The sequence below is a fragment of the Notolepis coatsorum genome (genome assembly GCF_963971535.1).
Source record: "Notolepis coatsorum genome assembly, chromosome: 8".
NCBI lineage: Eukaryota > Metazoa > Chordata > Actinopteri > Aulopiformes > Paralepididae > Notolepis > Notolepis coatsorum.
In genome coordinates this window covers 134983537-135009649 of record NC_140172.1, presented here as the reverse complement: position 1 = coordinate 135009649, position 26113 = coordinate 134983537, and the positions used below count along the sequence as shown (strand labels likewise).

General features: G+C 40.5%; 1 protein-coding gene across 1 annotated transcript in view; it reads left to right on the top strand.

Moving 5' to 3' along the window:
• Positions 1-25316, top strand: part of LOC311233585 (uncharacterized protein) — a gene marked incomplete at its 3' end in the record, with an annotated part of 43948 nt that extends 18632 nt beyond the window's left edge. The window contains exons 3-5 of the mRNA XM_084320552.1: positions 4376-4489; positions 20610-21251; positions 25309-25316. Coding sequence (XP_084176678.1) covers positions 4376-4489; positions 20610-21251; positions 25309-25316 — 764 coding nt within the window. The remainder of the gene's footprint in view (positions 1-4375; positions 4490-20609; positions 21252-25308) is intronic.
• Positions 25317-26113: the final 797 nt, after the last annotated feature.

Here is a 26113-nt window from a genome sequence, read left to right as displayed (position 1 = left end):
CCACCCCATGGTCACATAAATCCACTACACATTTAATCCATTTTGGCCTTTACACTCTGCCATTGTTGTGTAACATGTCATCTCTTCTCTAGAGTCTTCTTTCTTTGCGTCACGTGAAGTTAAATCTACTCTAGAAGTTCAACTGAAACTGAAAGCATGGGGGGCTGGGGGCAGTAGGCAATACATTTATTCAGTGGATGCCTGAACACAGAATGACACTGGTATCACTGACTACCGCGCCAAGCCTAGGTGGAACTAAGTATAACTTAATAAAAGATAATTATATTTAATAATAATAATTATTATAAATATATTTTTCCTGTTGTACCAAACTCGTACCGAACCGTGACCCCAAAACCGAGGTACGTACCGAACTGTGGCTTCTGTGTACCTGTATGGCGACTGTCCAAACAAACTGTAGTCACCGAGAGACTAAATCGGGGAAATAATGATACCTGCCAGACGCGCCGCTTGTCATAAAATCACTGCTCCAGGATACTGCGTTTGGTTAGTTTATTTATTATTATTTTTTATCTACTTTTTCTCCCCATTTTCTATTTTTCTCCCATCCCCAATTTCGTATTTCCAATTCTTCCCTCCCCTGTCTTGAACGTTGCTAGACTATTCCTCCCACTGGTCGGCTGTAGTGAGGATAGAAGCCTTACATCACGTGTCCCCTCCGGTACACGAGGAGGCAGCCTATCGCATCTTTTCACCGCAGCAGCTCGAACTCTCAGTGGCGATGAGTAACGCGTGGGAGGCTCACGCTGCCCCCGATAATTCCTGTTTCCGCCGCACCGGCGTCACCCAACCGACCTGTAGGAGTCGCTGTCCACAACGTCCAATCCCCACCCACCGGCTTTCCCACCCTCTAACACTGCCAATTGTGTTAGTATGACGGCCGGCCAAGCCGGTAGCAACGCAGAGAGCTGGGCTCGATACCAGCATCTCCTGCGTTAGTGGAGATCGCCTTGCCCACTGCGCCACTCAGCCGCCTGCGTTTGGTTAGTTTATTGAAGTTAAAAACAGTTCATATACTAGTATAAAAAATTATGTGAATCACGGCTTGATTTATCATAGTGTAGTGTGCGGTCAGCAAAGTATGACTTCCCCGTTGTTGGATTTTGATCATAATCAGCCAGTATCACCTCTTTATCTCTGTGTTCGAGTAGTTCCTGCGTTGTGTTTATTTCTCTCTCCGACGTCAACCTTCTCACACTGGCTGTACAATCTTTGTCATTCCCCTTTAATGCAATCCGTAATCATAAGAATTCGACACTGGCAGCATGATACCTTTCTTGGAAAAACGTTGTTTATTCCATAAACAAAGCCCCGTACACGATGTAAACCAGTTCTGTATTGTCCTTGAAAATTATTTGGAAGAAACTAAATTCATTATTCTAATGATCTCCTGTTACCCCGCTCGGTGGTCGTCGCGGCCTAGCTGTTATCCAAAAGCCTGTCGTCGTGGCACTTCAGTCCTCCCCTCCACCCCTCCCCGCTGTTCAAAGTCTCTGATCAAGCTCTTCTCGTCTATGCGTCGAATCTGAGTCTGACTTACACCCGGAAGACACTCGCATTATAATATTCTCGCCATAGCAACGATCGCCAAGGCCCGGCCCCTCTTCTCGTTGCTATGTGACACGCTGTTCACCTTTAACACACACTAAAACGTCCGTTCTATTGATGTCAACCTCTCCATAGTTCTCTCTCTGACCAAAACCCTGCCTGCTCAGTGCTTATCTAGTAGTTTATGTTAAACAAGCTGCAGACCGACCTTGGCATACACACACACCCTGCTTGCTGCTAACACACTGACTCTCTCTGTCGTCCTCCTCCACCACCTCTTCTAGCTTTCTGACCTCCTCCACCACCTCTACCTCTCTGACCTGGCTATAAGTAGATGCTGTCATCCACCAATATTTAACACTATATACACATTGAAAAACCTATATTTCCTTCACCGTTCACCCCCTCATTACCATACCTGAAACTCGCCGGTGAACAGCTGACTTTTACTACTACTACGACACCACGTGACCCCTTTGTGAATGACGTAACCATAACAACCCGTGGTCTATACCTGTCACCAACAGTACTGTTACACCCCTACTATCCGCGTAACATTCAAGTAACTTAAAATACACTGTAAATACTATCCACATAATATGTGACCATGCCCAGCGGTATCGCCCGCAAGTTGCGGAAGTGAAATGACGGCAAATCACAATAAAAGCTTCTCTTTTTTTTTGGTGTTTTTTTTTCTTTTTTCTATTATCACAGTTTTAATGTTTAAGAACATATTTACTATAAAAGCGAACCGTTAGTATCTCTAATAGTAACAATTATTTGTTTAAGGGGTTAATAAACATGTTCGACCAGTTATTGTCTATTTGCCTTACTGATCATTTTAAACTGACAATAAGCATATTTAGTAACTATAAATACCTATTATCACATTGGTGCTCATTCTCCACTTGCACAACCTGAATATAGGGACTTCCGGCTGACTTCCGGTTGCCAATGGGACTTCCTGTCCCATCCAAATACATTGGTTTTAGCTACTTTTCTCCCCTTATTTAAACAACTTTGTCGTCACAGAGAGGCAATGAAACGTTTGTATTATTATAGTATAGAATGTATTTAATAAGCAAACGTTTGTCAGCAGGGTTTTTGGGCTGTATTTCATGTAAAAACGTTTACTGTTAGTTTCCTTGCTCAGCCAGCATTAGCCTTCATTAGCTAACAGAAGCTAGTGGTTAAACAGGCCGGATTAGCTTTGAGCTAACTATCTTTCCCGACCCATGTATTCATTCCATTCTAAACATAACGTTAGTTTACAAAACATGACCTGTCTATATAACGTTGAGGAACAAATTATAAGTGTGTGGGTGTGTGTTTTGGTGAACATTGGACTGCAAACAGAAAATGCATCACAGTTAGACAGTAGCTACTGTTAGCTGTCCTTCCGGATTAGCTTTGAGCTAACTATCTTTCCCGACCCATGTATTCATTCCATTCTAAACATAACGTTAGTTTACAAAACATGACCTGTCTATATAACGTTGAGGAACAAATTATAAGTGTGTGGGTGTGTGTTTTGGTGAACATTGGACTGCAAACAGAAAATGCATCACAGTTAGACAGTAGCTACTGTTAGCTGTCCTTCCGGATTAGCTTTGAGCTAACTATCTTTCCCGACCCATGTATTCATTCCATTCTAAACATAACGTCCGGAAAAACCTAACGGGAGCATTATAGACGGTCATACAAATGTACAAATGCTATAAGGTGGCAAGAAATGCACTATAAACAATACTTTGCGGCGTCGTTTCTTGCGCTAGCCTCTTGTTAGCCAGCATTAGCCTTAATAGCTTTGAGCTAAGGATCTTTGCCGATGCATAAAGTATTGTTTATAGTGCATTTCTTGCCACCTTATAGCATTTGTACATTTGTATGACCGTCTATAATGCTCCCGTTAGGTTTTTCCGGACGTTTTGGTAATGATTTACTATAAAATCATATTTCTAAATGACAGGAAGTTGATAAACTGGCCGGAATAGCTTTGAGCTAACTATCTTTCCCGACCCATGTATTCATTCCATTCTAAACGTAACGTTAGTTGTTCAAAACATTACCCGTCTATATAATTTGTTCCTCAACGTTATATAGACAGGTCATGTTTTGTAAACTAACGTTATGTTTAGAATGGAATGAATACATGGGTCGGGAAAGATAGTTAGCTCAAAGCTAATCCGGAAGGACAGCTAACAGTAGCTACTGTCTAACTGTGATGCATTTTCTGTTTGCAGTCCAATGTTCACCAAAACACACACCCACACACTTATAATTTGTTCCTCAACGTTATATAGACAGGTCATGTTTTGTAAACTAACGTTATGTTTAGAATGGAATGAATACATGGGTCGGGAAAGATAGTTAGCTCAAAGCTAATCCGGCCTGTTTAACCACTAGCTTCTGTTAGCTAATGCTGGCTGAGCAAGGAAACTAACAGTAAACGTTTTTACATGAAATACAGCCCAAAAACCCTGCTGACAAACGTTTGCTTATTAAATACATTCTATACTATAATAATACAAACGTTTCATTGCCTCTCTGTGACGACAAAGTTGTTTAAATAAGGGGAGAAAAGTAGCTAAAACCAATGTATTTGGATGGGACAGGAAGTCCCATTGGCAACCGGAAGTCAGCCGGAAGTCCCTATATTCAGGTTGTGCAAGTGGAGAATTGTAATGCAAAATTGGCCTTAAATGTAATTAAACTGTGGCATTAAAAGGTCTTAAAAAGTCTTAATTTGAACTTGCGGATACTTGTAGACACCTTATATGTTGAGTTATGTTTCCCTCTGCCCCAGAACCACCCAGAGACCTACTGATGATTAAAAAAGAAGAGGCTCAGGACACACTGGACCCACCCATGGATATTTCCACTGGGCTGAAGGAGGAGCCCACAGACCACCAGGATATCAGTATGTCATGTTTCTTTCTCTCATATTGATTTTGTCTTCTCCTTCCTCCGCTCCAGTATATTTGACCCGGCACGGTCTAACCCGACTTGTTAACTCATTCAGTGCCGGGGATTAGTCGGGGCCCTGTGGTCGCATTGCCACACGTTAAAATATAGGACTGAGTCACCTTGTTTGTAGAGCTATATTATAGCTATGGATACAATACTATGGCCCATTTGACTATCTATCGTTCAGTATGTGAGAAAGAATTAATATTTCCATCCATACGTTCCCGTGTTATACCATGGTGAATATAAGTAGGGATGCACCGAATGGGAAATTCTTGGCCGAAACCGATACCGAAAATAGGAAACAGTTGGCTGAAAACTGAATGCCGAAAGGCCGAAAATGATAAATATATATATAATGTATTTCTCATTTTTTTCAGCTACCTGATTATGGCAAAAGACATGATTATGGCAAAACTTAACTTAAATAATATTAATAATCACTATTATGGGCCCATAAAACATTTATTCAGCACGTTTGAATGCATACATTAATTCCAAACTGACTGCTGAAAGATTGTACAATTTAAACATTTTCTCTTTGCATACAACAAAATGTGCATTAAAGTCAAGTGCATTTTCTTTTCTCTGTAGGATAACTACAACAAAGTGCATTCAGAACAAAGCCAAGGTGCTTTAAAACTGCATAAAGATCTGCATAAAGACACACACATGAGAGGGATAATAGCTTATAGCAGACTTAATGATGTTACTGTAGTGGCTACTGTCATAATTCATGGAATTATGGAAGGACTGTTGTATTTACTACATCTCCTGTGACTCTTAGCGGGGGATGACGTAGCTTACGAGTGAAAGAGGACCGGAAGGCGTGTATGCCTTCTACAACAGAACTGCGTTTCCGCGTTCGAGTTTTGCGCTCTGATTGGCCAGGTCATGTGACATGTGCGCCAATCGTGGGACAGCAAGTTCTGCGCCTATTTCCGGGTCTAACAGCCTGCAAACTACCTGGCGTTCTATCGCCATGCTCTAAGACAAACTCTAACCTTAACCAACTTCGAAAGAGTGCTTAAGCTTAACCGTCGGAATCAGGGCAGGCGTTCTATCGCCATGCTCTAAGACAAACTCTAACCTTAAAGGGGAACTATTTTACTATTTCTTTCACTATTTGGGCACTTTTACACAATTCCTGTGAGTCTATGGAACACCTCTGTAATATATATATTTTCTTTATTCATTGTTTTGTATTTCTAATCAAGTCCTCAAAAACAGCATTTTTCTACCTCAAGATCTCGAGCTGTTTTGAGCCTGGGCTCCTAAACCACTGCGCAGCGTCGTCTTCGCCTGAACATTAACATGCAGCGGTGTCTTTATGACATCACATATAGGCACATTTTCAAATGACTCAGTTCAGTGAGGGTGAATATTGTGAGAGGAGAATTGGAAGAATGCGCCAATATGAAAATTTTTAGACATAGATCATATTAATATAAGTTCACATAGCTAGGAAACAATGCTAAACACTCAAAAAGGCCATTTATAAGATAGTTCCCCTTTAACCAACTTCGAAAGAGCGCCTACGCTTAACCAGTGTAGAAACTTGCGGTCCCACGATTGGGCGTACATGTCACATGACCAGAAATGACCTGGCCAATCAGAGACGCGGAAAACGCAGTTCTGTTGTAGAAGGCATTCAGGCGACCGGAAGCGTTGTTAGCTAGCTTAACGCTAATGTTAGTTTAAAAGGTTTTAACCGCGACGGGCATATAGTAATGGCGAGGATATAAAGCATGTTAAAGACGCATTTATTGGATGCGTTGCTTGTGGAGTTTACATAGAAACAACGCGTCTCCCAAGAGGAGTTAGTTATCACAGGCTGCAGAATGCAGGAAGAGCTGCCAAGATGCTCACGTTATAGACCACCGCAACACTTCCGGTATTTTGAGCTCATGGGAGAGCGGGAGGAGGGCTCTAACGTCAAGGCTCCAATCAACATTCATTCATTTTATCCCCCCGCACTCTCTTTCCCCTTCCCCCCTCTCCTCACAAGCTCCATGTAATGCGGAAGTGCAGTGGTCTATACATTGCGCAAAGTCTGTAGCCGTGTTTAGATTACGTCATCACAACAACACTTTAGGTTACGAACCAGCGTTTCCGTTAGCCGGTAATTACCGGTATTTGGCCGGCAAAATCTGTTGAAGTCCGACATATTTAATCTCTCCGGTCATAGTGTCCGGTGAAAATAGTTCCCTCTGGGCACAGTTTGATTATTTGAATTGTATTTGGATGGGCTGGAGTTGGGTGAACGAAACAATCATTGCGTTTGTTGTCGTTGCTTCGCTCAGCGAGAGCTTGCTGCTGGATTTGCGGAAGGCATGCAGCTGCAGACCCACATAACCCACCAGCTTTGCTGGCACAGTGCGGTCCCCAGACCTGGAAAGCTGCTCTGCGGGTCTGCAGCTGGATGCTTCTTGCAAACTAACTGCTGCCGGCTCGCGCTGATAACAGCTTTCATTGTTGGACCGGCTGCTTGGTGGAGCAACGATGAAACGAATGTAATGAATCGTTCGTCGCATGGGCTATTTAATTTTGGCCTGTTTTGGTACGGTTCGGGTGATCAAGTTGTGCTTGGAGGGAGTTGTTTTCACCGGACATTATGACCAGCACCAAGTCGTTGGGAGGTGGAGAAATACATCACGCAAACCCGGCCACGATAACGTTGCCGTCTCTCTCTGCAAAATTTCTCAGTTCTTCGCTTGATATAATTAATACAAATGTCCAATATAACGGAATTCGTTAGCTCATAAAAATGTGATTATAACAGACTGCTGTTTAGTGTCGGACCGACTGCCCACATACGCGGTCTATTTTATTTCAAGTCAGCAGCAGCACGGAGTATCGAGGGACTTATTTTATTTGGAATATATTAATGACTGTATACGCAAAAGTAGCCTAGTTTTAAATAATAATATTATAAATCTACATGCCTTGAGGATGACATTCTTTATATAGTCTGCCTATAAATTGTTTTAAAGCTCAATAAACTATGACCGGAATTAATCTCATTTGTCCGGTAGATTGAAATCTTGCAGGTCACGGAGACCGGCAACAATTTTTTCTAACGGAAACCCTGTTACGAACGTTACGTAAACCTGTTCTTTGACATTCTGTGATATATTTTCGGTGCTAAAACCCTTTCGGCCGAAAATGCATTTTTAACCATTTTCGGCAGATAATTTTCGGTGGCCGAATATTCGGTGCATCCCTAAATATAAGTATGGTTTTAGAGCGGTCTAGGGTAATTCATGAAATCCTGAGTTAAAGCCCTATACGTCGATTCCACTATAGACGTTGCCATGTCTTGCCTGTATACGCTATTATCCCGAAATCAAATCTACATCATAGGTATTATGTTCCATCATGAATGCATGAAAGAGGGGGGGGGGGTCGTTTCTGATTATTTGATTGTCAGTAACGGCATTAGCATTGAACACTAAAAACGGTTATCAGCCCGATCGGTATGAAAGCATTGCAGGATCAAGCTAAAATGTAAGTCAAATCGCCCTTACCTGTGGCCGGGAGTATTCCAAAAATAATATTCCAATTGTTTGATCGCCATATGGTATAGCCAATGTCCATTTTGTCGATGGCATAATTCACCACAACATATGGATCGGAGATATTTGACGTGCCATGGAATGGAATGGAATTCAATGGAACCTCATTTCATACATTTCATGTATGCACGAGGAGACATAATAATGATAATCTAGCGTTGATTTCAAGAAGATTCGATAATCAGGCGAAAAACGCTATTTTCGCGTCTTTTTCCTGGAATTACTCAGAAGCACCCGAACTATATTCATATTCAAAACGGTATAAAACGGAAATGTACGGATGAAAAAATTATCTGTTTTTTGCATGTTGACTGGAAGCAACTCACTGACAATCGACTGTTATTAGATCCATAGCTATAATATAAAATATAGGTTTAGCTCTACTAACAAGGTGAGCGTTTACGTAAGGGATAATGTATAGCTACGAGGTCATTGTCGCAAAATAATTGACCGACACAGAGTTTAAAATACCGAGCCGCCTCGGCGAGGTGTTTTAAACGTCAGTGAAGGTCAATTATTTTGCGACAATGATCTAGTATAGCTATACATTATCCCGCTTATTACATGGCTAACTTACTAACAATATACCTAATTAATTTTACATCGACTCGCAACACTGGTTCTGGCTCCGCTCGTCGCTCCGCCCTGTCATCGCCGGCAGCTTCCCCGGCAGCAGAACACCGGCAGTGTCTGATTGCACTGATGTCAGTGGGCTTGATTGCGAACAGCTGCGCACAGCGGTCATTATTGTTCCACAGCGGTCATTATTGTGTGATAACGGACCTCTGACGCGCGCTATTGACCAATCACAAGCAAGCATTTCGGCGAATGTGAAAACGCCATGTAATAAATGGGGTTAATGGACGGCAAGGCCAGATGCACTTCCCGGAAGGGGCGTGGCACCCAATGTGTTAAGGAACTCGCTATTCTCCAGAAAACCCCAAAATGTTGCGCTATTCAGAAAATGGTTGAAATGGAGATATTGGCAATTTTGAGTGCTTTGAGATGTGTAGATGGAATATAGTGTACTGTAAATGAGTCTACAAACTTGGATATTAGGCCTTTGGTATTGGGCTCTGTAGTCATGAGGGAATATATCACAGCAATTGGTGTATACGTTTCCAAATTTGGAATATTTAAACGAACATAGTTCCTAATTTGTAAATATCGAAAGAAATTAGTGGGGGGGAGCTCATATTTAAGCTGGAGTTGGGAAAATGAGGCAAAATGACCATCTATGTAAAGGTTTTCTATAGAGACTATTCCTTTTTCCTTCCATTTGAAAAAAATGTGGTCTGATTTAGGGCTGCACGATTTTGGGAAATAATCTAATTGCGATTTTTCTGACAGATATTGCGATTGCGATTACATTTGCGATTATAATAAAAAAAAAAAAAAGTAAGCAGCCCCACAGAGGTTTATTGTAAACGCGGTGGGTCTTTTCGGGACACCGAGCCTGAAAATGTTTCTTTTTACCTGGGAATCAATACCGGTACCCAACGGTACCTTTTTTTCTGTACTTTACTCTCCCTCTCTGAAGTCTAAACCTCACAACACACAATCTAAAACCCCTTACCTCCCTCTCCCAAACCGATCTTGTATCTCAATGGGACTTCCTGGTTAAACAAATTTGAAAAAAAGAGTTTTTAATTTAATTTTTAATTTTTTAATTTGATAATTGCATCATTCCAAATCGTGATTTCAATTTAAAATCGATTAATCATGCAGCCCTAGTCTGATTGTGAAGGGGGGAAAGCATGGTTATGACAGATGGGCGTACAGACCGACGTCTCTGGTAATTGAAAGACTTTTCTGATCTGGTACCATATTTTTAATGAGTTATTTATCATAAAGTTGTCTCTTATAGCGGCCCCAAGGGATCTTTTTGTTGCAAAGAGAAGTGCTGGGAGAGAGATACTACTAGCATTCTGTTCTATGGCCAGCCATGCAGGGGTGGTAGTGGTGGTCTCACCAGGGTATGAGTCCTGCCAGTAGACCAGAGCTCTTGCATTGGCTGCCCAGTAGTAGTGTTGAAACATGGGTAAGGCAAGGCCTCCCATATTTGTAGGCTTGCACAGCTGATTTTTGGAAATACGGTGTTTTGTATCCCCAAATGAAAGGCATAATAAGAGTGTCAAGGGACTTAAAAAATGCTTTTGTTAAAATAATTGGCAGGTTCTGGAACAGATATAGAAATCTGGGTAGAGTGACAATTTTTATTGCATTAATACGGCCTATCATAGACAATGGGAGAATTCTCCATTTCTCTACATTACATTTCAATTTCTCGAACATTGGTTCATAGTTTAATTTATACAGGAGTTTGTGATTCCTAGGAATAACAACTCCAAGATAGTCTATTTTATCTGTAATTCTAAAGGCCAGGTTCTGGAGGAATCCTGAATTCAGGCCATCAGTAAGTGGCATAAATTCACTCTTTTGCCAGTTTATAGTGTATCCAGAGAGTCTGCCAAATCTTTCAACAATGTCTAATAAAGGCGGTAGAGATTCTTCTGGGTGTGACAGGTAAACAATCACATTGTCTGCGTATAAAGAAATGTAGTGCTCAATTCCACTTAGTTTCACAGGTGTAATGGAAGGGTGGTTTCTAATGCTAATGGCGAGGGGTTCGATTGCAATGGCAAAGAGTAAAGGAGATAATGGGCAGCCTTGGCGTGTACTACGGTGAAGGGCAAAGGGTGGTGATTTATTGCAGTTGGTCAGGACTGATGCAGTGGGGTGAGAGTATAGCATTGCAACCCACGAAGCAAAGTCCCTGCCCAAACCAAACTATTCTATCACAGACTGAATATAGTTCCACTCAACTTGGTCGAAAGCTTTTTGTGCGTCAAGGGCCAGGATAGCTGTGTTTATATCTTTTTTATATTTGCCATATGTGATGTTCAGTAGTCGCCGAACATTGAAAAAAGAAAACCTCCCGGGAATGAAGCCGGTTTGATCAGGATGAATTATGGCCATTATACATTTATTGAGCCTGTTAGCTCGAATTTTGGTGAACACCTTTAAGTCGTTTCCAAGGAGGGCAGTAGGGCGGTACGAGGAGGGGTCAGTTTCCTCTTTACCTTTTTTCAAAATTAAAGATATATTAGCTGTGTAGAGAGAATCAGGTAGGCATTCAGTTTGTATGGAATGTTTAAACATCCGCAACATTAAGGGAGCAACATCTGCAACATATTCTTTATAGAATTCTATAGAAAAAGCAGCTTTACCATTAGGGAAGCCTTTGATTGCTGTAAACACTTCCTGCAATGATATTTCTGCATTCAGTGTATTACGTGTGGTTTCGCTCAGTTTTGGGAGTGGTAGAGAGCGAAGGAAACTGCTAATGTCTGATTGGCTGGCAGTGCTCTGTGAGGTGTAGAGCTTCTCATAAAAGTCCTTAAAACATTTGTTAATTTCCTCTGGGCTGGTAATGAGGGACCCAGAGCTTGATTTTATCTTATGAATAGCTCTTTTGGCCTGGGTACCTCTCAGCTGACGTGCCAATAATGAGCTTGGTTTATCTGCTAACTCAAATAGTTTGTGCTTTAATTTGAATAACATTACAATTATTTGACTAGAAAGGATAGTGTTGTATTCATACTTGAGTTTCATAATATATGTCTTCTCAAGAACAGGGAGCAAAGTTTCAATTTCTAATAATCTTTTTCTGCTATTTCTTTTTATTGCAGACTCATATGATATTACATGTCCACGTATAACAGCTTTAAATGTCTCCCATAGGACTGAGTCAGATACATCTTTAGTGTCATTTAAACGGATATATTCTTTGACAATGGTAGAAAATCGTTGACAGAACTGAACATTAATCAGAGTCGGATTGAAACGCCAGCTATACTGTGATTTTCTCACTCCAAAATCAATCGACACTGTAACTGGGCAGTGGTCTGAGATTTAAATATTGTGATATTTGGAGGAGATAATATTGGATGTTAATTTGGAATCCGTTATGAAATAGTCTATCCTTGTATATGATTTATGTACTTGTGGAAAAAAAGGAGAAATCTCTGTCTGTGGGGTGCTGTAGTCTCCAGATGTCTACAAGATTCAGTGATTTAAACAAGTTGTTTAATACTGTAGTGGAGTTAAGAGGAGTGGCTGCGCGAGAAGAGTGTCTGTTCATAAATGGGTCCAGAATGCAATTAAAATCTCCACCCACTATTAGATGTGTAGTTGACAAGTCAGGTAATAGGTTAAAAACACTTCGAAAAAAACCAGGGTCGTCAAAGTTTGGTGCGTATAAATTTAAGAGGATAACATGAAATGATAACATATTGCCCGTGACAATCAAATAGTGGCCGTTGGGATCGGCTATGGTAGATATATGTTGGAATGGGATATTTTTGCGCATTAGTATAGCCACCCCTTGCGCCTTTGATGAAAAAGTGGATTGATAGACCTGGCCCACCCAACCGCACCTCAGCTTGTGTGCGTCAGTGTTTAATATGAGTTTCTTGGAGAAACATAATATCAGCAGACAGCGATTTCAGGTGAGAGAAAACTTTCGATCGTTTAACGGGAGTATTTAACGCTCTGACATTCCAGCTGGCTAAAGTAATATTGCCATCCCGTATAGGGTTGATATTAGGAGTCATCATAATCGGACTTTATAGAGTGAAATAGGACATCATGAACAATGTAAAAGAGCACAATAACACACATAAACACATCCCATACCTCCCCATCCTCCCGCTTCCCCAAACGAAGCAGGAATAGAAAATAAAAAAAAGCATTACCTTTGTGAGGCTGCTGGGCAATACACGGAGTGGTGGTGGAACTAAACATATTGTTTAGGCTTCAGCTCAAACTCCAATCAAATAATACTAGTCGCTCTTATGTAGCTATAGGCAATAAAAAATAAATTAAGTTATGTCTCTGACCAGACCAGGAAATTATTATTTTATTAATAAGAATAAAAATAAATAAATTGTTCTCATTAATATAGAGTAGACTATGCTTGATTTTTTTCTCTCTTTAAATGCAGCTCTAGGACCATAGCCTAAATTAAGGCTGACTGAAGATAGCCTATTCTCTTTTAAATTATTATTTTAATACTTCTTTTTTTTGTCTACTTTTTCTCCCATTTTCAATTTTTCTCCCATCCCAATTTCGTATCGTCCAATTCTACCCTCCCCTGTCTCGAACGCTGTTAGGCCATGCCTCCCACAAGCCGGCTGCAATGTGGACGAAGCCTTACATCACGTGTCCCCTCCGGTACTCGAGGAAGCAGCCGTCGCATCTTTTCACCTGCACAGCGCGATCTCTCAGCGTCGGGGGTCTGCGTGGGAGGGACACGCCACCCCCGTCGCTTCCTGATTCTGCTGCGCAGGCGCACCAACCGACCTGTAGGAGTCGCTGTCCACAACGTCCGATCCCCACCCATCAGCTTCCCACCCCCTAATACTGCCAATTGTATTAGTATGAACGACCAGCCAAGCTGATAGCAATGCGGAGAGCTGGGCTCGAACCCAGCGTCTCCTGCATTGGTGGCGAGCGCCTTGCCCACTACACCACCTAGCCGCTTATTATAATACTTCTATTATTATTATTATATAAGCTTAATGTTCGTTATCAAAGCATTCCCTCGAACGGATGGGTATGTCATATGTATGTATATGTATATATATGCGTGTGTATATATATATATATATATATATATATATATATATATATATATATTAGGGCTGTCAGTTTATTGCGTTAATTAGATTAATGAATTACACAGAATATTATCGCGTTATGAAAATTAACTAAAAATTAATTACATTTTCTTTTTTTTTTCTTTTTTTATAATTTTTTTTTACCTCATTCATTCCATAAGAACGTAGAATACACATTTACAGACTTTTTTTTTATATTGTCCATTTGCATGTTCTTGGTATCTGATTCTAGTGACATCTATGGATCTCAGGGAATGTATTCCCAGTGTCAGAAATACTGTGTCTGTTACTAGGCTTGAGTAAATTGTAATGAACCAAATGAGAATATCATTTAATTCTTTTTTATCTTTGACTGAATAACACCATGCTAAAATTGACCAGACCTGAAAAATCTAAGCAAATTAATAGATGGAAGATGATTAAACAGAAGGTTTTGTAGATACAGTACTGAATTCTGCCATCCGGACACATGCAATTTGAAATATGATTATAGAATATAGAATATCAGGCATAAAATGGTTATGCGATTAAAATGCGATTCATTAAACAAATTAAACAAATCCTGTAATTAATTAGATACATTTTTTTAATCTCCTGACGGCACTAATATATATATATATAATTATTTCTTTTACTCCAAGACTACATAATAATTTCCTGGTCTTGTCAAAGCGTTGGTTTCTGCCTTACTTGTTGGTATGAAACACTAGAACTTCTGGCAACACATTTTTTGAAAGCAGAGTTGGTAATACAAGGGAGGTCATACGTCTTTCTGCCGACACCGAAAGAAAATATATTTCTAAATCAGTGGTAGAGCCAATATTAATTTAAATAGCATATTCCACCTCTGTGAGATGGTCTACAACATTAGTTTCTTTAGTGGCGAAATAAAGAAATAATAATTTTGTTACCGCAACTTCCTTGACCGGCTATAATCCAGTATAATTTTGAGGGGTTCCATTTTCAAATGGATACTTTTCTGAAGGTGAATTCCCAACACAATTACCGATACCCATATCATCTACTTTTATAAAAGACCTTCCTTCCACATCATGTCATATGCCTTTTCTACATAAAAAAAACAGCTACCCCTCCCTCTATTTACACTAGAGTTGTTCCGATACCGATACCAGTATCGGAAATGCCTCCGATACTGCCTAAAATGCTGGTATCGGTATCGGCGAGTACCCTCTAATTCTATGCTCCGATACCATATGACGTAATTTATAAACAACACGTGCGGTATCCTCCTACTGAGAGTAAGCATTATAAAACAAACGTGTTTTTAATCGACCGTGAATAAAAGTGTCAATGCTGTTTGTCATTTTAACAGCAGATACTTTCTTAAATGCCATCGTCCCGACAGCAGTGTGACGGGGAGCTCTGATGTATTCGCTTGCTGGTGTTATTAGCATTAGCTGAAGAGCTAACCGAAAAGCTAGTTTTAGCTTTAACGTTACCTTGGCTAAAGTTGGGGCTATTCATAATCCAGCAATAATGGCTGCAGACCTGCAAGCAAAGTACAGCAAGTTGGCAAAGGAGTATTCCAAGGTAAATAACTTTTTCACCAGTAACGTTATATTGTCTTGTTTCCATCTAACCTAGCTCACGTTAACTGCTAGCTCATGCTAACGTGGCTAACTGATCAACCTCTCCCACACATGCACGCAATTAATGACATAATGCGGACAGCCATGATACCGGTGACAATATTTAGCTTTTAGTGCCAAATGATAAGAGTCTGAGGCGGAGTCTCAAAAGAGAATGTTGAATATTTATTGTGCATTAAAAATCACAACAGAGCCTCTGCTACTACAGTAGCTAACCTAAACGGAGCCGACTGGATAGGAAGTGCAACAACGTGTAACCTCCGTGCGGAATCAATGTCACAACAACCTTTCCGTGGGTGAACTCATTGAGCATAGTTGTATAATACTAATCTAGACAATCAGCTGTTGTTGAATAAATACCATTACTTTATAGTTATTACTAAAAAACAGTAGGCTATATATAAAACGGTAGCTAAAAAAAAAAGTTTTATAATTTATAATCATTTTAAATGTATGCACTGGTATCGGATCAGTATCGGTATCGGCCGATACCCAAAGCTTAGTTATCGGAATCGGATCGGGAAGGAAAAAATGGTATCGGAACATCTCTAATTTACACATTTCTTTCCTCATATACAAAGCCAGGTCCCTGCCCACACTATTGTAATCTATATTGTATCTTTATTATTCCGCCGATTTTTTTCCAGTAACTCCTGCCAGAGCTTTCACACTCCACACAAGTGTAAGGTATCAAAACGACCGGCTTGGTCCAACTCGAGTTGCTATTACTTTTTAGAACGTTTCACCGCACCGTTTGGCTACAAATCGACTCTAAATGGGCAATTTTGGTCCATAGGAATGAATGGCGGAATGTAAATAACTAGAGTGTAGAAACTGCATTTTTTTGTTTTACCATCACCTTTTGTAAATTGCGACAGTGATCTCAATTTTGGACGTAGTGGCCCATTCAGGATTGTAATTCATGTAAAAAAGAGTAGCCTACATCAAATGTACACCTCACACATACGAGAGAGAGGGAGAATGGCTTCTAGCAGACTTAATGATTTTAGAATGTTTCAGCTAATGAAGTGAAATGTTTATCATCATCACCTCTCCAGTTCGTTTTTATGGTGTAGGGAGAGTTAGAGTTGGAGAGAGAGAGTTAGAGAGAGAGTCTTAATAGCCGTCAAGGAAGCATCACTGGATTGTTCGCCCAACTCTAGGATTAGTTTTGACCTTCAGTCTCTTGTCCTCTCTGCTTTTTTAGACCAACGTTGCTGCTTTAACCGTTTCTGCAGCAAAAACGAATTAACTCGTTATAGCCCGCTAATCGTTGGCCGCCAACAACGAGTATACTCGTTATTATGATCGTTATTTCTTTTATTCGCTATTTCCATTCATAATTCATCCAGCAAGGCTGTGGGGAAATCTGGCACTCTGTCTGAGATCGCAACAGCCCGATACCGCCGCCTGGTGGTATTCGGCCGATGTTGCACTTACTTTCTGCAGGAAGCTTGGCTCTGTGCATCAGTGAATGTCTTCCGGGCGGAGTTTTTTTGTAACGTGAATCAGATACACACTCGAGTGCATTGAATCGCCTTCGAGACGCAAGAATCATTATGCTTTTGGCGCTTATGGCGTCGGCCAAACGGAAATAAGATCTAGCAGATGCAGGGACCGAAACTAGAGCGCCACCCGCCATTTGCGCTCAGTTTTTACGTTTGGCGCCTCCCACTGAGACGTCTGAGCGCTCAATCAAATAGTCATGTGAAAATCGAAAATCATGATCCAATTCTTTAGCGGAGTTCTCACTCGCTGTCTCAGCACAGACATGAAGCGCGCACCGCGCACTGCTGCTGCTGCTGCTGCTGCTGCTGCTGCTGCTACCCCCTCCTCACCTGTTGCATGTAAACAGAGGCTATTGCCTCACCGTGACGTTAGTCTAGTCAGTGTGGGACCTTCGTGAGATAACGTTAGCTACCGTTACAAAATGACCCAGTCAACTATTCACTTAGTTTAATACATGACTTTGAGGCATTGTGTAACGTTATCCAGCCGGCTAGCTACGGATAGCTCCCGACATCAACAAATCCATCAGCAATAGTCCAGTGCATAATACCTCCGTTGGCTAGGTAACTAGTCACTACGAAATGTCGCAGTAAACTAAATAGTTCACTGAGGCGTTGTCCCAACGCCATCCAGCAGTAGCTACAGAAAGCTCCTGGCATCAATGTGGCTACAACAACAACATGCGTATTCGAGTCCCTGGTTTACATCGCATGAGTGAGGGCTGCTGACTAGGGTCCAGGTGCAGCGCCGGAGAATTCTTTTGCATGCTGAATGTAGCGTTTAGGGTCCAGCTGCACCCCCGGAGAATCCTTGCTGGAGCTGGAGGCCACTCGAGTATACACACAGACAGTGGAGCTGTTTGCAGACAGCGAGGTGGCGATGTCTCGCAGATAACACAATCACAAGTATGATTATATAATATATATATTCTATTAAATTTTTTTTTTATATAAAATAATAATAAAAAAAAATGTTATCAAAAAAAAGTTGGCGGGTAAGAAATATGCTTGGCGGGTAGATTCTTCCCATCTACCCGCCACTGGCCGGTGAGTCAAAAAGTAAATTTCGCTCCCTGAGCAGATGGCAATCAAATAATTGGAATATTCTTTCTGCAGTCTCATCGGCCAGAGGTAAGAGCAATCTAACGTTAATTTCAGCTCGATTGTCCGTTGCTATCATTGCAATCGATCTGATCAACGTATGCTGTTGTACAAACGAATGCCGTTATTGACAATCAATTAATCATAAACGACCCCCCCATTTCCTGCATGCATGATGGAACATAATATATCCGATCATATGCATTTGAATTTTTTTTTGTAGCGTGTATAGGGACGAAATGCCAGGATTAAGTATAATATGCATCGCGGCCTATTACTAGCGTTTAGAGCGTAAACTACACTCTAAAACTATACTTATATTCACCACGGTATAAAATGACAATGTATGGATGGAAAATATATTACTTTCCCACATCTTGAACGATAGATACCCGATGTGAAATGGGCCATAGTATTGCATATATAGCTATAATATTTAAATAGTTATAGCCCTGCAAACAAGGTGAGCGACTCCCACTGCTTACAGTGATGGCATCAGCTGCTAATGATGCGTATATTGCGTGGCAGCTATTGTGTTAATAAGAACAAGAATAAAACGTATGGTTGTTGTTGTTGTTGTTGTTGTTAGCCCCTGCGTGGTGTGGAACTTATTCAGCGGTTTTGTTTGCCCACCCGGCGTATTCCACCAGGGGTCGTCCATAGCGGTAGATCCATGGACGATTACCATGCTATTAAATTACTATCTTTTTATTGTTGTGGAGTATTCTTTTCTTTTAACTGGTTCTGCGCCAAAAACTAGTATACTCATTATTGCCGCCCAACCGTGGAGCACCAACCACGAGTATACTCGTTATTGGATCCGTTTTTCTTTTATTAGCTATTGCCATTCATAATTCATCGGGGCAGCCTGTGCATGCTGTTCTGAATGTGTCTGAGCTGGCAGACGGTCAATACCGCCCTCTAACGCCTTGCGGCCGCTATTGCACTCCATTTGAAACCATGTAGTTTGTTTTCTGGGCCGAGCTGAGCCGTGTGGGCGGGAGTTTAAATACTCCTGCGAGGCAAGCGCTTACAACGATGCATCAACTAGTCTGCCCCCCCCCCCCCCCTCCTTCATATGCAATGCTGGATAATGTGGGACTGCGATCAGATAATTGGATTATTTTTTTTGCATTACATCAGAAACGAGGTAAGGACACTATATATCCAATCTTGCGTTGATCTGATATTTTTTTCTCCCGCGATCGAAGCTGTCTGTGTGGAATGTGTGTGTGCTGTGTATTGTTGGTCACATAACAGCATGCAGGGGCGCCCCGCTACAAGCCCCCTTTCATGCGTGCATGAGGAGACATAATAACGATAATCTAGCGTTGATTTCAGGAAGATTCGATCAGGCGAAAAATGACAACGTGATGACTGGATTTCACTAAAGGGCTATTTTCGCGTCTTTTCCTGGGATTACTCAGAATCACCCAAACTATACTCATATTCACCACGGTATAAAATGGAAATGTGTACGGTAGTGTTGTCACAATACTTGAATTTCTAACTTCGATACGATACCTTGAAAAGTATCGATATTCGATACCATTTTCGATACCACAGGGAAAAGATTTTAATCTTAAAATGTAAATTTCTTTATTAAATATATATATATATATATATATATATATATATATATATATATATTTTTTTTTAGCTTTTGTTGCTGGTCGATTCTCCTCACCTTCTCTCTGGTATTATAAGAGAAGAGAAATATAACACTTTTAAAACCCTTTGTTTTAGGGCTGGGGGCGATATCGCCTAAAAATAAAATCTCAGATTATTATTTTTTAAATCTGATTTATGATTTTAATAGATTTTTTTTCTCTTGAAAACTAGAAATCATTCAAATAACCTTTGTTTTTATTTCACACAAAAAAATATCAAACCAAGATGAATTTCCCTATTGGGATTGAAGTGCAAACCTAACTTTCACCAATCTTCATTTAAAAAAAATATAATAATATATATAAAAGGTTACTCTTGATCAAACAAAGATGAATGTCCCTATTGGGATTAATAGTGCAATAACTTGCTTTTTCACCAAACTTCACTTAAAACAAATAAAAGGTGCCTCTTGATCATCAAACAAGAATGAATTTCCCTATTGGGATTAATAAAGTGCAAATCTAACTTTCACCAAACATCACTTTTTGTAAAATAAAAGGTGGGGGGGGGGGGAATCTTTAAAAAAAAAATTGAAAATAGATAGTGCAGAAAGTATCGATATTGCGGGAAATTAGTATTGAAACTGTTTTAAATATTCAGAATCGATATGTATCGAACAATCGATATTTTTGACAACACTAATGTACGGATGAAAAAACAATCTGTTTTTTTGCATGTTGACCAGAAGAAACTCACTGACAATCGACAACGTTATTAGATCCATAGCTATAATATTTCATATAGTTTAAGCACTCGCAAACACGGCATTCTCTCCATTGAACAAAGCGATGGCAGACAACGGCCCAATGACCGTAGCGCCCTCTGGTGTCCAATGTGTTAACGGTCTAGTTTTCACACAATATTACCTTCTGTGGCTGCTGAGAATGACATATTGATAATAAAATTATCTTATGCCCTTCTTTCTAGACTCCCTTGCCTTACACCTGTTTATCTGTGAAGAGGAGGTTCCCCCTGAGCAGCAGGAGAGGAGCCCCAGTCTGGGCCAGGAGGAGCCAGACCCCCAGCAGATTAAAGAGGAACAGGAGGAACTCTGGAGCAGTCAGGTGGGAGAGCAGCTTCAAGGTCTGGAGGAGGCTGATATCATTAAGTTCACATTCAACCCTGTCGCTGTGAAGAGTGAACATGATGAAGAGAAACCACATTCCTCATGGTTTAACCAAACTCAGGATCCAGAGTCCTTACATATTAAAGAAGAACGGAAGGAACTATTTCAAGATCTAGAGGAGGCAGATTGCTCCAAGATGACCTTACACCCTGTGAAATATGAAAACGATGGTGAGAATACTGTGTCCTCACAACTCAATCAAACTCAGAACCCAGAGCTCCTACAGATTAAAGATGAACTACATCAAGGGCTGGAAGAAGCTGATCGCTCCAAGATCACACAACACCCAGTGAAATGTGAAAATGAAGAGAACGATCTGCCCGTCCAGCCTCTTCAAACCCAGAGGGAGAAAAACGGAGAAGCTTCCTCTTTACCCAGCACCTCAACTGAACACATGAAAACAGAACCTGATGGAGAGGACTGTGGAGGATCAGAAGCAGCCAGTAACTTAAATCCAGCTGGTGAATTAGAACCAACTAGAGATGGCCAGCTCCTCTCTTCAGACTGTGAGACTGATGACAGTGATGAATGGAAGGAGAGTGGGGGACCAGGTTTGATGACTCTGAAACAAAAGAAGACACAGAAAATACAAAGTTTGTCTAACAGCAGTCCTGGGTTCAGTAGGAAGAGAGATCTGAAGACACACATGATAATTCATACTGGAGAGAAACCATTTGGTTGTTCAGTTTGTGGAAAAGGGTTCAGTATAAAGTCACATATGAAGGCACACATGAGAAAGCATACTGGAGAGAAACCATTTGGGTGTTCAATTTGTGGAAAAGGGTTCAGTATGAAGGCACATCTGAAGACGCACACAATAACACATACTGGAGAGAAACCATTTGGGTGTTCAATTTGTGGAAAAGGGTTCAGTATGAAGCAATATCTGAAGACGCACACAATAACACATACTGGAGAGAAACCATTTAGTTGTTCAGTTTGTGGAAAAGGGTTCAGTAGGAAGGAATCTATGAAGAGACACATGATAACACATACAGGAGAAAAACCATTTAGTTGTTCAGTTTGTGGAAAAGGGTTCAGTAGGAAGGCACATCTGAAGATTCACACAATAACACATACAGGAGAGAAACCAGGAGAGAAACCATTTAGTTGTTCAGTTTGTGGAAAAGGGTTCAGTAGGAAGGCACATCTGAAGATGCACACAATGACACATACAGGAGAGAAACAATTTAGTTGTTCAGTTTGTGGAAAAGGGTTCAGTAGGAAGATTGATCTGAATACGCACATGAGAACGCATGAAGGAGTCTAGGAGTTGACTTGAAAAGAAGAGAGAGAACAGGTCCCAAAACACAGTTTACAGTACATTCAATAGGAACCCCATGTACTAAGCAGTATACTCCATATCAGACCTGGGCATTGTACGGCCTCCGGCCCGCGGGATGATTCTGACCGGCCCGCGAAAGATTACATGATAATAATAAAAAAAAAAAAAAAAAATTTATGTCAACGTTCACACGCCCAATATACGCTTAGGAGACATGCTCAGAAGATGTTGGTTCTCTTTGGATCCACCTACATATGTGAACAGACATTCTCAGTCATGACGTTTACCAAGTCCAGGTACAGATCCTCTCTCACTGATGAACATCTGGCAGCTGTGCTTCGCATCTCCACCTCAGACATGCAACCTGACTTTGATGGACTTGTTAAAGCTCAACAGAGACTGGATTTCTCACACTGAATGAAAAAAAAATAAGTGAAGAACACTAAAATGTGGAAATATAACAAGTGAAATGGGACACTTGATATTTTTTTTTCTTTTTTTTGCACAGTTCTGAAAACATTAAATGTTTAATATAGGCATGTAAAGTAAAAAAATCTACAAAACTGGGACACTTTTCTTTACACAGTTCAGTGACATGTCTTGTTTATTTTTGCTATAAGATGATGTGATGTCTTTAGAAAGCTAAGAAAATCCTTGTTTCAATAGTATAGGAAACTCAAAATGCCCTTTGTTATTAATGTTTCACATTTTGTTTATCATTTTGGAAATAAATTCTATTTGAATAAATGATATTTTTGAAAGCTAACCTCACCTTTTAACACTTTGGCTGCCATGGGTTAAATTAATGATATACCATAGATTGCCAGCGCTATTTGTCTATGGAGAACGTCCCCTTCTTTGCAGGGCTATAACTTTTTAAATTCTATTGCTACATTGCCATTATTAGGGCCCATTCAAAGTCCTATATGTATTGTTCATTGTGTAGCAACGTTAAACTTTTTCATTCACATATTCATAGTAAAGTATGGTCTAATGTATAAGTATGTTTTCATCTCTTTCTGCAACTTTCTCCAGAACGTGATATATAGCCCCAAATGCATTATATTGATGATGAAATACAGTTTGATGGCAATCAGCGCGATATAAAAAATTCCAACTAGACGTACTTCTAGAAGTTACTACACGTCATCTGATGTTGACCGGATGGGCGAGGGGGCGTTTATAATTCCGTGGGCAGCGTTATACCAATCATCTAATGTGGGTCAAATGTTGATAAAAGCAGTTAGTATCGAAGATGGTAACGTTACACGCTGAAACTCACCCCAGTCTCCGCGCGCCGTTGGGCGATCATCGTCGAGTAGAAATTTTATCATTATGGGATATATTATTACCCGGTCCATCTCCAGCTTGTATAATGGTATATACGTCCAAATCATGTTGTTTATCGAGTTATTGGCAATCGATCGCTATGTAGAGTGACGAGCTAGAGTGCCGGAACCTATCCCGAGTGGCCGGAAGCAATAGGGCCGACCAGCAAAACCTCTACTGCGCTTCCTGTTAAGCAGTTGCGCCGATCGGCCACCAGATGGCGCTCCTGAACCGCCAGAGAGCTCAGTGGGTCCTGCTGGTGAATCTCAGGCCAGCGGAGGGGGAATATGAATCCGATTCCAGATTTTTGAAATATTGATATAAGGACGCTGTACAGCGTCCCCCGGCAACTTTAGCATCGCCAGCAAAGACGTTGTAAATCGTTTTTAGGCAGTCAAAGTGTTAATTGCCAAATAATAACATACACTCTTACCAGGGGTCAAAACAATGCCATTTACTGCTTTTTATATAGAAATAAAATGTATATTATGCATAATTGAGTTTGGAATTTTGGCCCGGCCCCCCAACATATTTTCAGTTGCTCATTCGGCCCCCTGGGAAAAATAATTGCCCACCCCTGCTCCATATGAACCCCATGTTCACTGCTTTTGAATAGTCTAGCTAGCATTGGCCTGGATAAAGCCGCTTGTGCTTGGTTTCAGGACTATTTATCTTCAAGGTGTCAATCTGTGAATTCAGGTAACTTTCAATCTGATTTCCTGCCATTGTCTAAGGGTGTACCACAGGGTTCGGTATTGGGGCCGGTCCTCTTTACAATCTATATTAATGATATTGTTTCTAGTCTTTCAGCACTAGCAGGTTGTCAGGCTCATCTTTATGCGGATGATACAGTTGTCTACTGCATTGCGGATACTGTTCAGGAAGCTATTGTGAACCTGCAGCTTGCATTTGACACTCTCCAAAATGCTCTAGCTAAGCTCAAGTTAGTGCTTAATGCTAGTAAAACCAAGTCTATGATGTTTTCTAGAGCCAGGGTTATAGATTATGACATGCTACACCTAACAACAGCAAATGGTTTGTATATTGAAAGAGTTAGTGAGTATAAATATCTTGGTATATGGCTGGATGATAAACTTTCTTTTAAATTCCATATAGATAACCTAGCTACAAAATTACGGCAAAAGATTGGTTTCTTGTACCGTAACCACGCTAGTTTTCCTATGTTCTGTAGGAAAAGAATTGTACAGGCTGTTTTTTTGTCAATATTGGACTATGGTGATGTCATTTACAGGCATGCGTCTGCGTCTACATTAAGGCCTTTGGATTCTGCCTACCACTCTGCCCTAAGATTTATTACGGGTGACAAATATGATACTCACCATTGTCTTTTGTATGAGAGGGTAGGCTGGCCATCTCTCTCGTTGCGATGTAGTTATCATGGGTATCTTTTTATCTACAAAGCAATTATTGGCAAACTTCCACCTTATATTACATCTTTGTTGGTCTGGAGTGCTGTCACCTACCAAACTTGTTCGAATGATCGGCTTGTGCTCAGGGTGCCTCGAGTTCGGTCTGAGCTTGGAAAGTCTGCCTTCTCCTACGATGCTCCATACACATGGAATACCCTGCAACAGACTCTAAAGCTCGGAGCATTCCCGTCATTCATGGAGTTTAAAGGCATTGCACTTGACCTATGTACTGAATCATGTAATTGTTTTTAATCCATCATTGTAGTAATTGTAATTCATTGTAATTAATAACTGTTATGATATTTGTGTCCTTTGTTAACTCGTCATCACTGTAAATGAGGGAAACCTCAGTGCTTTCACGAGTATAAATAAAGGTTTGAAATGAAATGAAATGTACTTATAATAAGCAGTATACTCAATAGAAGTACTTTGTTTTATGTCACTATTCTGCTGCAGGGAGCTGAATGATTATTTACTAGTATCTGGAGCATCAAAACAGAGGAATTGGAAGTAACTTTCCTGTATTAAGCCAATGGTTCTCAACCAGGGTTCCTTGTGGATTATCCTGATCATAAGTTTTATTTTAAACCAGAATTCTGGTTTAAATCACATCCAACAACAACAGTCTCCTCAAATCAAATTGGGGTCCAAAGCCTAATTTATATAAATTTCGGGTCCTTGACATGAAATAGGTTGAGAGCCACTGTATTAAGCAATGCAAATGTAAAAACTGGTTTAGCTTCCGTCCTCTAAATCAGAGGAGGAAGGAGAATGAAGAGTTTTGCTCTTTACATTCTGCAAATGCAGAGTTTATATGAAGACGTCCGCTGCCCCTGTCTGCCATGGATTGCATGTACCTTGTAGGAGTGCAGCTAAAGGGAGAACTAGCATACATTGTAATGATTTTTAAGTACTGTTTAAAAATATTTATATACAAAGATATAATCTTTGTCAGGTTCATCACTGATGGTAAATTATCTCAGATAATAGGGGATAATATCTGAATAATGCATGCACCCCTTAAGACTCAGTAATGACGGACTTCCGGTTTGGCGAGGAGCAGGTAAGCAGCTGCAGAACAGAGCTCCCGGTCCAAAATTCAAGAAAGGTAATAAAAAGTTACGAAACACGTTAAAAAGTAACAACTCAAAGATAAAAGAACGATGACAAGACCCAGTGCACAAAACTCGAGGAGAAGTGAGAGAAGAATGACCCCAGACAAAGAAAATACGACGAAAGGAAAGGTACAACACGAGGAGAT